The 13,782-nt window shown below is 35.3% G+C and overlaps 1 protein-coding gene across 12 annotated transcripts in view; it reads left to right on the top strand.

Moving 5' to 3' along the window:
* The first annotated feature begins 169 nt into the window (after positions 1–169).
* The window catches only part of ryr2b (ryanodine receptor 2b (cardiac)), a 123,103-nt gene continuing 109,490 nt past the window's right edge, over positions 170–13,782 (top strand). For 9 of the 12 annotated variants that reach the window (XR_010892570.1, XR_010892573.1, XR_010892572.1 and 6 more), the window contains exons 1-24: positions 170–309; positions 2,194–2,310; positions 2,432–2,536; positions 3,196–3,270; positions 3,380–3,458; positions 6,122–6,234; positions 6,336–6,453; positions 6,692–6,788; positions 6,879–6,953; positions 7,049–7,205; positions 7,398–7,568; positions 8,290–8,411; positions 8,593–8,776; positions 8,879–9,014; positions 9,089–9,184; positions 9,324–9,442; positions 10,650–10,783; positions 10,950–11,191; positions 11,703–11,895; positions 12,056–12,275; positions 12,413–12,517; positions 13,156–13,259; positions 13,345–13,428; positions 13,533–13,692. Coding sequence is in view for 6 of the 12 variants with exons in the window: in XM_067368492.1 (XP_067224593.1) it covers positions 265–309; positions 2,194–2,310; positions 2,432–2,536; positions 3,196–3,270; positions 3,380–3,458; positions 6,122–6,234; positions 6,336–6,453; positions 6,692–6,788; positions 6,879–6,953; positions 7,049–7,205; positions 7,398–7,568; positions 8,290–8,411; positions 8,593–8,776; positions 8,879–9,014; positions 9,089–9,184; positions 9,324–9,442; positions 10,650–10,783; positions 10,950–11,191; positions 11,703–11,895; positions 12,056–12,275; positions 12,413–12,517; positions 13,156–13,259; positions 13,345–13,428; positions 13,533–13,692 (3,051 nt within the window). In the remaining 6 variants the exon portion in view is untranslated. Of the gene's footprint in view, positions 310–2,193; positions 2,311–2,431; positions 2,537–3,195; positions 3,271–3,379; positions 3,459–6,121; positions 6,235–6,335; positions 6,454–6,691; positions 6,789–6,878; positions 6,954–7,048; positions 7,206–7,397; positions 7,569–8,289; positions 8,412–8,592; positions 8,777–8,878; positions 9,015–9,088; positions 9,185–9,323; positions 9,443–10,649; positions 10,784–10,949; positions 11,192–11,702; positions 11,896–12,055; positions 12,276–12,412; positions 12,518–13,155; positions 13,260–13,344; positions 13,429–13,532; positions 13,693–13,782 lie in introns of those variants that run through there. The other 3 variants (XM_067368493.1, XM_067368496.1, XM_067368498.1) reach the window with 3 other exon arrangements.

A 13,782-nucleotide genomic window follows, 5' to 3' on the forward strand; every position in this document is an offset into this window, starting at 1 on the left:
TTTGCTTTCTTTCTTCTTTTATTTATGTCTTGCTTGCTGGCTTTCTCCATTGTAACTTACCAAATATGGAGAAGCACTTTCTTTCCCACTTTAACCTTATCAGATCTCAGCAGCATTATCTCATGATGGGTGGTATCATGGTCTCCCTGTCCTGGGATGAGTTCAGCACCTGCGGCTGGCTGGGTGAGTGGAGTTCTTCAGTCTTCTGGTTCTTACACACTGATCCCTGACTAGATCTAAAGTCTGGCTACATAGTCACTGAACATGGATATTGGAGAAGTGGAAGATGAAATCCAGTTTCTGCGAACTGTAAGTAAAATGGACTGTATTATAATGCAAATATATGAATGTGATTAATATTGTTTCGACTATTTCTTTATGCTGAGCTACATGTAACTTCTGACAGAAAAAGGGCTAATTACTAAATTGCAATTGGATTTGTTATTAGATTGAAGTAACGGGAACTCAATTAGCTTATTGGACATAAATAGATGAGATGTTAGCAGATGGGTTACAAAAGAATATATCTAAGACGTTCTCTGGCCATGCATATGGATACACAGACTTGCTCCACAGCCATTATCAATGTTATTTCATACAATATCATACTGATGATAAGTTTACACTTGAGCAATCACTCATAGCTTTGTGTATTTATCATTAATTGTTGTGTCTCTTGTTATATACAGTTATTAAATGCAATGATGTGATTTACAGTGTTTGAATTTACATTTGAGAGAGTTTGACGCATATCACTGGTTTCTATTTTTACTTTGTGTTATCAGTAACAGAGGAACTGGAGAGTCTGTTGGATGTGTGAGCTATCCACTCTCAGCTCCATATCTCTGAAACAGAGATAAATGTGCTCTCTCTTTCTTACACAGATACAGTATATGCTTCCACTGATTCACTGCATTTAGTGCAATTTTAATTTTTTCAATGTTTTAATATTGTGTTAATTAATTTAATTAATTTTAAAGTGATATGAATATGAAAGTTCAAATGTGTGTGTTTGTGTTTGTTTGTGGCCCATTTCTGTTCACCGGAAGGCAAATGACAAGCTAGAGGTGTTGGAATTCTCCATTCACTGAATGATATGCCGTTATTCTGTCCTTATAAGGCTACACTGCACCAGTGTTACATAAAACACTGCTGTTCTACTCACAGTAATATGAGCAATGACATTTGATAGCATATATTAGGATTTTTATTTGTTTAGAACTGATTTATAAACTTTATTTAACCAGGAAAATTAGGCTTTCTAATCATAGATATTTAAATACATTGCACACATACATGTTTTTATACAAATGCATAAAAACACAGTAGACCAACAATATTTGGTAACACTTTATTTTAAGGTGACATATGTATAGTTACGCTTGTGTACTTACTATGATAATAATAGTACATTATGCATAATTTACAAGTAACTAACCCTAACCAAGTCCTAACCTTAACTTCTCCAGGACCCCAGTGGTCAGCCTCAGACTCCAGTGGTTTAACCCAACTGAGTACATGTATTTAATTGATATTACTCAGTGCTTATTTGTGTAATTATACTGTAACAACATCACCATAATATAAAGTGTTACCCAGTATTTATCAAATAATTTCACATTGAACAACATAGCTGATTTTTATTTTTACTTCATGTTTGTTGTTCCATTATTGAGGTTTGTGTGTTTAGTGTTGGGGTGTATGTGCATTTATACAAAACTTTTGGATATTATTCCTTTACTTTGCAACATGTTCACCTTTTCAGAAGTTAAAATTGAATAATTACAGAGTTAAATTATATTTTCTAGAAATCTATAGTTGTCTTGACAAAGATTTATTTGTTATACCTAAATAGGATAACAAATTAAAAAAATAGCAAAGTTATTCTACTGAGGACAATTAATCAAATCTCAATGTATCTCAAATGTCTTCTAATTTCTATTTCTATTTATCCAAGTGTAATTTACATTACAAATGTAAAATAAAAGACAGTGGTAGAGCTGCAAACATAATTTGTTGTTGTGACTTAATTTGTTCCTGCAAACATTTGAAGGTGTCATTATATGCCATTTTAAGCATTATTTCATCAAAAACCTATGTTTTGAGTATAATTTATAATGTGTTTTTATGTTGTGAGATCAGATAAGTGTCTGTATTCTTAGCTGTGGTCAGTAGTGTAAATGTGTTTTTCAGAGAGATGAGCTGGTGTTGAGGTGTTGCTCATCAGGCCCTCATCAGAAGAAACTGTGTTTAGCTGCAGAAGCTTTTGGTGACAGGTTGTGTTACCTTGAGTCCACATCCAACTCAAAGGTGAGATGCTCATTTATTTAATATTTAATAAGTCACTTATATGTGTAAGAACAGTCAGTACATGATCATACTCCTCGAAAACAGCTCCCTGCAGTTTTGTGTCTCCTTTTCTCGTTAACAGAATGTTCCAGCAGACCTATCTGTGTGCGTGTTTGTTCTTGACCAGTGTCTGTCTGTTCGAGCACTCCAAGAGATGCTGGCAAACCATGAAGATCAGTGTGCAGGGGTGGGTAATGTAGTGAAAGTGGCTTCAGACCATTCAGAACTCAGCAAACTATGAACAGTTATCAATTTAATAGATGAATATTCAGTCAAATATGTCACCCGTACACTATTGTTCACAAGTTTGGGTCACTCACAAGTTTTTGGCTATGATTTTTGAAAGAAATTACAACTTTTATTTCAGCAAAGATGTTAAATGAATAAAAAGTATTTATAACGATTGTAAAGATTTCTATTTCAACTAAATGCTGTACTTTTGAACTTTTGAACTCTATTTATCAAAGAACCATGCTTTACAGAAAAAAAACAGCACAACTATTTTCAACAGATAATAATAATAATAATAATAAAAAAAAATGAAGTGATGATGCTGAAAAAAACAACACAGGAATAAATTACATTTTAAAATATATTAAAATAGTAAACAGTTAGTTTAAATTGTAGTAAAATTTCACAATATAACTATTTTACTGTATTTAAGACATAAGAGCATAAGAGCCTTCTTTCATAAACATTAAAAAACCAACCCAAACTTTTGAACGACAATATATCTAAGATACAGTTGACATTTCTTATTCATGGTGTAACTTGTAAACAAATGTTAAAGTTGTGCCAAACAATAGACTGTAAACTGTAAAATATCACAGAGTGTTTTGTTTTCAGTCATGTGAGGCAGCTGGGCGTCGTACTCTGCTCTATGGCCAGGCAGTGCTGTTTCGACATGCCTTTAGTGACATGGTAAGACCAGTCTTTATAATCCGTGGTTATTAATTACTGGTACTATGAAGTTTACATTTTGATGTCTGAATCAGATTTTGAATCTGATGTCCCTTCTGTCTTGTTTTAGTATCTCTGCTGTTTGTCCACATCAGGCCTCTCCTCTGATAAACTGGCTTTTGATGTTGGTTTGCAGGAGGAAACAAAGGGTAAGTTCATATTCTCTTTCTTTATACTGTGAAATGTGTGGGAATATATTGATAAAGACTGCCCATATAGCACAGGTACATACGTTTCTAAGATTTGCTAAAGAGCACTGAATCTGGATAACATCTGTTGTGTACAAACATCTGATAAACGTCTTAGAAATCAAACTCTGAATCAAACACCTTTCTTAGACTAAATGTCTATTTCACATCTGACAGGAAAAGTCTTATGTCGGGTTCACACTATATGATTTTGGCCACGATTTGGTCGTCTGAGAATCCTAAAAGATTCCTTGGACCCTAGGCCAAAATCTGAAGTTTTTGATCGCTAGTTTGACATGTTTGCTGACAGCTGATTATTGAGATCAGATTGTGAACATTGTGGTCAGATTTTTACCTCTGATGAAATTCTGGCAGTGTGTGATGAGTGTCTGAAGCCGGGATCGAACTCTGGTTTTCTAGTCAGCTGAACTGCTTCTTTACCACTGATGACAAACAGCAGATGGACCCAGGGACAGAAGAATAACATGCAGGCTTAGATGACTTAACAAAAAGTAAAGAAATAACAGAAATAAAATATGAGAAAAAGGCAAATCCAAAAACATAACTTAGGGTGTATTCACAGTAACACTTTAGAATACTGATCCTTCATTAATGAATAACTACACAGGAACGAATGAGTAATGCATTATTAACACTCTAGTAACTATAACAGGAAACTCTGATTAATGAATTAGTAAGTAATAGTGCTCAGTTGAAGGTGGTAATCAGTAACTACTGTTTTTTCATACCTCCCAGAGAGCTACTAAGAACTATACAGGTTCATAATTAACATGAATGATGCATAATGTATAATTAATTCTAAAGTAAAGGTCATGGTAACCCACTAGTAATGACTGAAGTATTACCAAATCCTTCAGAAGGAATTACTAATTATTTAGATCAGTATTCTAAAGTGAAAAACATGATAACTCTCTAGTAACTACTGAAGTCATTGTAAACTTTTGAGGTTTTTGTATTTTTCTACAGTTTTAAGTAATTACTAGTGGGTTACCATGATTTTCACTTTAGAATACTGATCCAAATAATTAGTAGTTCCTTTAGAAGGATGTAGCAACTCTTGAGTAACAAAAACCTCAAAAGTCTACAATGACTTCAGTAGTTACTAGAGAGTTATCATGTTTCTCACTTTAGAATACTGATCCAAATAATTAGTAATTCTTTCTGAAGGATTTGGTAATACTTCAGTCATTACTCGTGGGTTACCATGATCTTCACTTTAGAATTATGTGTAGTATTATACATTATGCATTATTCACATTAATTATGGACCTGTATATAGTAGTTCTTAGTAGTTCTCTGGAAGATATGAAAAAAATAGTAGTTACTGATTAGCTAATAGTGAACTACCACATTCAACTAAGTGCTATTACTTACTAATTCATTAATCAGAGTTTCTTGTTAGTTAATAGTAGTTATAGAGTGTTAATAATGCATTACTCATTTGTTCCTGTGTAGTTATTCATTAATGAAGGCTCAGTATTCTAAAGTGTTACCGTATTCACATCAGGAAAGTCCGCTAGTTCACTTGCATGAGTCCGGATTAAATACAATGTTGTTGTTTTTTTTGTTTGGTGTGGTTTGCTATCACACTGCCCTTTTTGCAAGTGAACCAAAATTTGTAAATAAAACAACACGTTTGCTAAGGTCATCCATTAATTGGACGGAAATTTAACCGTACCAGAGTTCATTTGGAACCGGACCAGCACTTCTTCAGCTGGGTCTCGGTACGGTTGTTTGGTCCGCACCCAAGTGCGATTACTGTCCAAAAAATATCCGCACCAAGGGAGGAAATGAACTTGAGTTCGATTTAATCGAACCAAACAAGACAGGTGTGAATACAGCCTTAGCTTTTTTGATGAGGATATCACATGCATAGTAGGCTTAAGACTAAACACAACTGAAAGAAAGAGGCATGCTTAAATAGGCCAACACAAACAAACTAATGAACCACAGGTGAGAGAAATCAAATCCTAATGAGTAGTAACACAATGAATTCCACAGAAGCTGGTGCCACCAAGTGGCTGTGAAAGTTATTACATGGCATACAGGTATGTGTCAATGTCAGCTAGTGGTTGGGAGAATCATTACAAATCAGCACCAACTAGAGGCTGGGAGAGTCATTAAAAGCTGGAGACTTACACAGTGTCAAGTTTTGATGCACGGTCCTGCAGTGTGAGTTTACTTTTCAAGATGATCAAAATTAACACTAGAGATTGTTTTTGTTTGCTAGCCACTATGGTATCCCACATGTAAATGCAGATCACGTCACTGAATGTGTCGTAGATTGATGATGTAAAACTCAGGACTTTTTGCATGCGTCCGTTTTTAATGTGTCTTGACAGTCTGACATTAATGACAAATGAGATCCCACACGTGGCTTACAGCGGGGATCATGTTTGTACAGTCTTACAAGCAACAGTCGTAAAATTGAATGATTATTATAAATCATACAGTGTCCGCCTGGCTTTAGAGATATATAGCAAAATACATCTTGCAGATGTAAATGCAGACATCAAATAGACGTATACGTGATGTATGTGTGCTATCAGCATTGGGCTGCCATAATATTGATGTTATACAATGTTGTTTTTGTATGGATTCAGGTGAGGTGTGTTGGTGGACAGTTCACCCTGCTTCCAAACAGAGGTCAGAGGGTGAGAAAGTCAGAGTGGGTGATGATCTCATCTTAGTTAGTGTTTCCTCTGAAAGATACCTAGTGAGTGAATCCATTTATTTGTCCATCTGTTCGTCCATGCATTTGTCTGTCTGTATATCAATATTTTTATGCAGTGTGACAATCTGTCTCTCTTTTTCAAGCATGTGTCATGGATTTATGGTGAAGGTAATGACAATGGCATTGGCCGCGTGGATGCTTCCTTTCAGCAAACATTATGGAGTGTGGCCCCTATTTCTTCTGGGACTGTGAAGACGCAGGGTAGATGACCAATTTTTAAATCAGTTTAAACATTTGTTTAATGTGTGAAGCTTGTAAAGGTGCAGTATGCGATTTCTGAAAAGTGCATCGGACGGAGCACCAAAACACACTTGTAGCCAATCAACATTAGGGGCATATACACTCATGATGGGGGCGGAGAGAGATCTCTGTGCACAAGTGTTACATTTTTGCTCTAGGTTTGTATACAATTTTTATTATTTCTTATTTTGAACTGTAGGTCATGTGAGAGGAGGGGACACTGTGCGTCTGCTACATGGACACACAGATGAATGTTTGACCATTCCTGCAGCTGAACACAAACAGCAGGAGCGCAGGTCAGTCAGATCACCTTACTGATTGGAGACAGATTATTGACATTTATTATATATTTTTCCTTCATGACCATTTTTCCTTTCTTCCTCCAGATCTGTACATTTTGAGGGAGGCTTGGTATCTCTTCAGGCTCGATCTTTATGGAGGCTTGAAATGTTACATGTTGTGTAGGTGTTCCTTCAGCTAGTTAGCTAATGGCAGTGAGTTAGAAGTAGATTCCCTCTGTGTTTGTCACACTGTATTAGTAAAGGATTGTTTGCAGGTGGAGCGGTAGTCATATTCACTGGGGTCAGCCGTTCCGTCTTCGGCATCTTACCACCGGGTCATACCTGGGACTGACTCATGATCAGGGACTACAGCTCATGGAAAGAGAAAGAGCCGATGTTAAAAGTACAGCATTCTCCTTCCGTGCATCGAAGGTTGGACAATATCAGCTCTAAACTTAACATAGCCAGATTAACCATATTATAACCAAATAAATTGTTGTGGTCACATAGTATAATCAGATTTTTTGCTGTATAATAACTTTTGTTGTTGTTGTTGTTGTTGTGGTGTGACATTAAATGTTGATGATTAATGAAATCTTTTTTTTTTTCACTGTATTTTTATAGGAAGAGAGCCAGGAGAGCTCACATTTTGTTATGAGGAGAGATGGCATGGGCACACCTGAGATCAAATATGGAGACTCTCTCTGCTTCATTCAGCACATTGACACAGGGCTTTGGCTCACATATCAGACCACTGACTCCAAGAGACAGAAGGAAAGTGTACAACAGAGACAGGTAAAAAAGTAAATAAATAAAAAATCAAATAAGGTCCAAAATCATACTAGATAAGAATACTTACAATACAGTTCAAAAGTTTGGGGACGGTAAGATTTTTTTTTTTTATGTTTATGAAAGAAGTCTTTTATGTTTACCAAAACTGCATTTACTTAGTCAAAAATACAGTAGAAACAGTAATATTTTGAACAATTATCACATTTTATCTATTATTTGTATAAATGTTACAAAATGTAATTTATTCCTGTCACGGCAAAGCTGAATTTTAGCATCATTATTCCAGTCTTCACATGATTCTTCAGAAATCATTATAATATGCTGATTTGCTGCTCAACAATCATTTATAATTATTATCAGTGTTGAAAACAGTTGTGCTGCTTAATATTTCTGTGGAAACCATGTTTTTTTCAGGATTCTCTGATGAATAGAAAGTAAAAAAATAGCATCTTTTGTAACATTATAAATGTCTTTACTGTCACACAGAATACAGTTCTATTCTACATTAAAAATAAATAAATAAATAAATAAATAAATAAATAAATAAATAAATAAATAAATAAATAAATAAATCATACTGACCCCAAACATTTGAATGGTAGTGCACATTAGTGTGCTCAGGAGCTGCAAGTAAACAAAGCCTTTCAAAACACCTTTAATTTTTAATTGTTCTGTCTAATATTTGAGTTATGGTTAAAATGCGTGAAGTGGTTCTCTCTCGCAGGCTGTTTTGCAAGCAGAAGGTCACATGGATGATGGAATCACCCTCTCTCGCTCTCAGTGGGAGGAATCACAGGCTGCTTGTATAATTCGTAGCTCTGCCCTTCTATTCTCACAATTCATTAGGTAAAATGGAAAATAATAGTGATAGCAGACAGAATAATGTTAGCAGACAGAATGTGTGCTTATCAACTCTGCTTGAACATTTCAAATTCTAACTCTTTTAAAATCCTTTTAAAAGGCCCAAAGTGTGTTCAGAGAAGCACAATTATGATTCATGATGTTTTTTTTTTTTCCATTTCTGAAGGGGACTAGATGATGTCAGTCAGAAGGAAAATATTACTGAATTGTTTCTTCCAATTGAGATGGTCCATCTGACACTGCAGAATTTGCTTGGTTATTTTCAATGTCCTGAAATGGGGCAAGACCACGAGGTTAGACAGGGAGATATTAGAGGACTAAAGAACAGACAAAATCACTTCCAAGATGAGGTAATACCTGCAGCAAATGAGACAGCTCATATATGTAGTCACACACTGCAATAATATCTGAATTGTTTACTTTTTTGTTCTGCTTCATTGCGCCTTTCTTAGGGTATAATCACTCTGGTGCTGGACTGCATTGACCACCTGCATGTGTACAACAGTGCGACTCATTTTGCAGAGGCTGCTGGGAAAGAGGCAGGAGAGTCATGGGAAAAGATTTTGAATTCTTTTTATGAGCTGCTAGGTATAGGATGACTTGTTTCAAGATTTATAAAAGAGGTTTAGCTTTGATTTACAAAATTTCCATTTTCCTTATAGCTGCCCTTATCAGGGGTAATCGGAATAACTGTGCCCAGTTTTCTGGATCCTTGGACTGGCTGGTCAGCAGACTGGAGAGGCTGGAGGCCTCCTCTGGTAGATGTCTTGCAGAATTATTTAGTTTGTGTTATAACTAGAATGTTGAAGTTGATTTTAGAGTCTAAACATGATGTCAAAAAGAGTCTCCCCTCATTTGTTACTTGTTTCCCCTGTATTTCTTTCTGTTTTTTTTTAGGAATATTGGAAGTGTTACATTGTGTTTTAGTAGAAAGTCCCGAAGCTTTGAATGTTATTAAGGAAAGCCACATAAAATCTATCATCTCACTTCTGGACAAACATGGAAGGAACCATAAGGTAATGTACAGTACCGTTCGAAAGTCTGGGGTCTGTAAGATTTGGTTACACTTTATTTTAAGGTGACGTAGTTACATTGTACTTACTCAAATAAGTACTGAGTAATATTAATTAACCACATGTACATGTTCAAGCCTGGTTTCTCCCAAGGTTTTTTTTCTCCATTTTAACACCTATTTGCCACTTGTTTGCCACCTGATGTCACCTGTTGGAGTTTGGGTTCCTTGCCGCTGACGCCTTTGGCTTGCTTAATTGGGGACACTTGACATTTGACTTGCCATTTGATATTCATCAGTATTCTTGACATTTATTCAACAGTGCTTTGATCTGCATTAACACTATTCTTGAAGAGCTGCTGTGCAGCAAAAATTATGTAACAGTTATAAATGTAAAACTGCTTTGACACAGTCTGCATTGGAAAAAGCGCTAAATAAATAAAGGTGACTTGACTTGACTTGACTAGAGTTATGGTTTCGGTTTCGGTTAAGTTTAAGGTTAGTTACTTGTAATTATGCGTAATTTATTGTTATTACTATGGTAAATATATATGTAGTAACGTGTAACTATGTCACCTTAAAATTAAGTGTTACCAATTTGAAAGTCTCTTATGCTCACCAAGACTGCATTTGTAAAATGTACAAAAGTACAGTAAAAATAACTATTTTCTATATATAATATAGATTTTATATGTTTAAAATATAAACATATTTTAAAATGTAATTTATTCCTTTGATGGCAAAGCTTTTTTTTTCATCAGCCGTTAAAACAGTTCTGCTGAATAATATTTTTTATGGACCCCATGATATTTTTTTTGATAAATTAGTAAGTTTGAAAGAATAGCATTTATTTGAAATAGACATCTTTACATTATAATGTCACTTTTGATCAATTTAATGTGTCCTTGCTGAATAAAAGTATTAATTAATTAATTAATTAATTAATTAATTAATTATTAATTTATATATTTTATAAATAAAACTTTAAATGTATATATTTTATATATATATATATATATATATATATATATATATATATATATATATATATATATATATATATATATATATATATATATATATATATATATATATATATATATTTATATTTTACTTGCTTTTTGTGTTCTATAATGATTGTGCTTAGTGCTATAATAATGGATTATAATAAATTTTTACCATATTTGTGCATGTGTTTATTGCATCTGCAGATCTTGGATGTGTTGTGTTCACTCTGTGTATGTCATGGCATGGCCGTCCGCTCTAATCAGCATTTGATTTGTGACACACTGCTGCCAGAAAGAGACCTGCTTCTACAGTCAAAACTGGTTAACCAAGTTTTCAGGTGATCAATAAATTCAACTGTTTATAACTCCTACACCACAAAATCATAGTAAAGGGCACATTTACAGGTTTTTAGCACATCTAAAAATATTACTTTAGTCTGTTTGACCAAACAATGAATATAAATGTTAAAAATAAAATCTCATAGAACATTTTTCTCTCTTTAGTGTACGTCCAAACATCTTCTTGTGTGCAAGAGATGACTGCGCCCAGTACAGGAAGTGGTATTATGAGGTTGTAGTTGAGAAGGTGGAGCCTTTTGTGACAGCGGAGCCTACTCACCTGCGAGTGGGTTGGGCCAGCACTGAAGGGTATCATCCCTCCCCCACAGGGGGTCACGGCTGGGGGTCAAACGGTGTTGGAGATGACCTCTGCTCTTATGGCTTTGATGGACTCCAGCTCTGGACAGGTACAATGGAAACTAATCATATACACTACCAATCAAATGTTTGGGGTCAGTAAGATATTCAGCAAGGATGCATAAAATTGCCAAAAAGTGACAGTAAAGTCAGTTAAATATTTGCTGTTCTTTTGAACTTTCAATTCATTAAAGAATCCTGAAAAAAATAAAATAAAAATCATCAAGGTGTCCACAAAAATATTTAGCAGCACAACTGTGTTCAACATTGATAGTAATAAGAAATGTTTCTTGAACATCAAATCAGCATATTAGAATGATTTCTGAAGGATCTTGACACAGAACATTCAGCTTTGTCATTACAGGAATAAATGACATTTTAAAATAGATTAAAATAGAAAACAGTTATTTTAAATTGTAATAAATGTCACTATATATATATATATATATATATATATATATATATATATATATATATATATATATAACATTTTCTTCTGTATTTTTATCAAATAAATGTAGCCTAGTGAAATCTAAACACTATTTGTGTATTCTTTCCTAGGAGGTGTAGGTCGGAAGGTCACCTCACCCAATCAGCACTTGCTAAGGGAGGATGATGTCATTAGTTGCTGTCTTGACCTTAGTGCAACCTGCATCTCCTTTCGGGTCAATGGACAGCCAGTTCAAGGCATGCTGGAGAACTTCACTGTGGATGGGCTGCTGTTCCCAGTAGTCAGCTTCTCAGCTGGAGTGCAGTGAGTTGCCTTTGAATGGTTTTTGATTTTTTCTTGTGTTACTTGTAGGTTTGCTTTTTGAGTTCTACCTCATTTATATTATACCAAACTCACCATTTAAATGTTGACACATAAGACAATGTGAAAGCTTAAATAATGTCTGAATTTATTTTCCCATCAGGGTGCGTGTGATGTTTGGAGGTCGACAGGGGGAGTTTAGGTTTCTTCCTCCTGCTGGTTTCTCTCCTTGTGCTGAAGCTCTCCTCCCCAAATCCTGCTGCAAGCTGGAACTGTGTCAGGAACTCACACGGAATCACACTGAGGGCCAACGTGACCTCTTAGGCCCTGTGGTACCTATTAGCCCAGTGACCTTTACCCCCATTCCAGTGGATTCCAGCCAGGTACTTTCAATTTTAAGTACATGCTGATTATTTAAAATTTAGCATCAGTACAGCACAGTTATTTTAAGCCACCATCTGTTTTGCATCAACTTGTATGAGTGTCTGACACCCCTGCGCTCAACTCTGTATCTTGTCAGGTTGAATATCCTCCACAGCTGGAGCAGATCAGAGAAAGATTAGCAGAAAATCTTCATGAACTCTGGCTTATTGACAAAATAGAGCAGGGCTGGAACTATGGACCTGTAAGTATGTAAGGGCATTTTCACACCTGGCTCACTTGGAGCTTTTGTTTCAAAAACTGATGTGTTTTCTCTCTTAGTTCAGTTAGTGTAGGCATATATAAACATGGCAATCATGCTTGTATCCACACCAAAACAATCAGTCCAAAATCAACTGAATGAGGTGGTCTTGACACAACCGAAAATGAAGCTGTATCATAATTCATAATTGGAAATGTGTTTGTGTTATATAAAAAGTCGCAGTGTCGGATTCTGTGGTTGAGCACAGTAGTTATTGCAGTTGAAAACCAAAGAAATCATCTTCATCCCTAAATGTCATCTAATTGCAATTCTTCAAAACAGGATATGCTTTCATGATGAAGCCTTGATTCCCACTCTAACAGGCAAATTATATATATTTTATTTTATATATATTTAAATATATACAAACACACATACTGTATGTGGAATTCTCAGCATGGTTGGTCCGGATTGGCACAGAATGGCATGGTTAAGCAATGACAATGGTTTGGAAACAAAAACAAAAATCTACTTTTGAAACAAAGTAAACAATCTACAGGTCTGAAAACGCCATAAGTAACGTCCATTCAGTTGCTCCATCTCATTCTGAAGCATATTGAAAACTGTTTCTCTTCTCCTAGGTTAAAGATGAGAGCAAAAAAGTACACACATGTCTAGTTGAGTTTTCCAAACTTCCAGATCAGGAGCGAATTCATAACCTTCAGTCATCTGAGGACTTCCTCAGGTATGCCATGGATTATTGTGCCTAATACAGTATACTGTTAATTAGCTCTCCATTATTAATCATGCTTCCTTTTGTGTTCTGGAAGGACTCTTCTGGCTTTTGGTGTCCATATTGGACTCTCTGATGAACATGCCGAGAAGAATGTGAAATATGTTCGCCTTTCAAATAAGTATATCAAAATAAAATTCCTCACAAGACACCTGAATTTTACAGTGAACAATGCAACAGTGAAAAGTGCTGTTTAAATGAATCCTAATTACATCACCTCCCCAGGTATGAGTTATGGAACGGATATAAACCAGCCCCTGTAGATCAGTCCCGTATTGTGCTAACAGCTTCTCAGGAAGAGCTGGTAGAAAAACTGGCTGAGAATGAACACAACATCTGGGCCAGAGGGCGCATCAGGCAGGGCTGGAGCTTTGGACCACAGCAGGTGGAAATTAATATTTTATTGAAATCAAACAATATAAATGTGATCTTTTTCATCAATGGAATGCAAATGCCAAATGTGTCCATCTATAGT

This window comes from Chanodichthys erythropterus, chromosome 18 (assembly GCF_024489055.1).
Source record: "Chanodichthys erythropterus isolate Z2021 chromosome 18, ASM2448905v1, whole genome shotgun sequence".
Lineage (NCBI taxonomy): Eukaryota > Metazoa > Chordata > Actinopteri > Cypriniformes > Xenocyprididae > Chanodichthys > Chanodichthys erythropterus.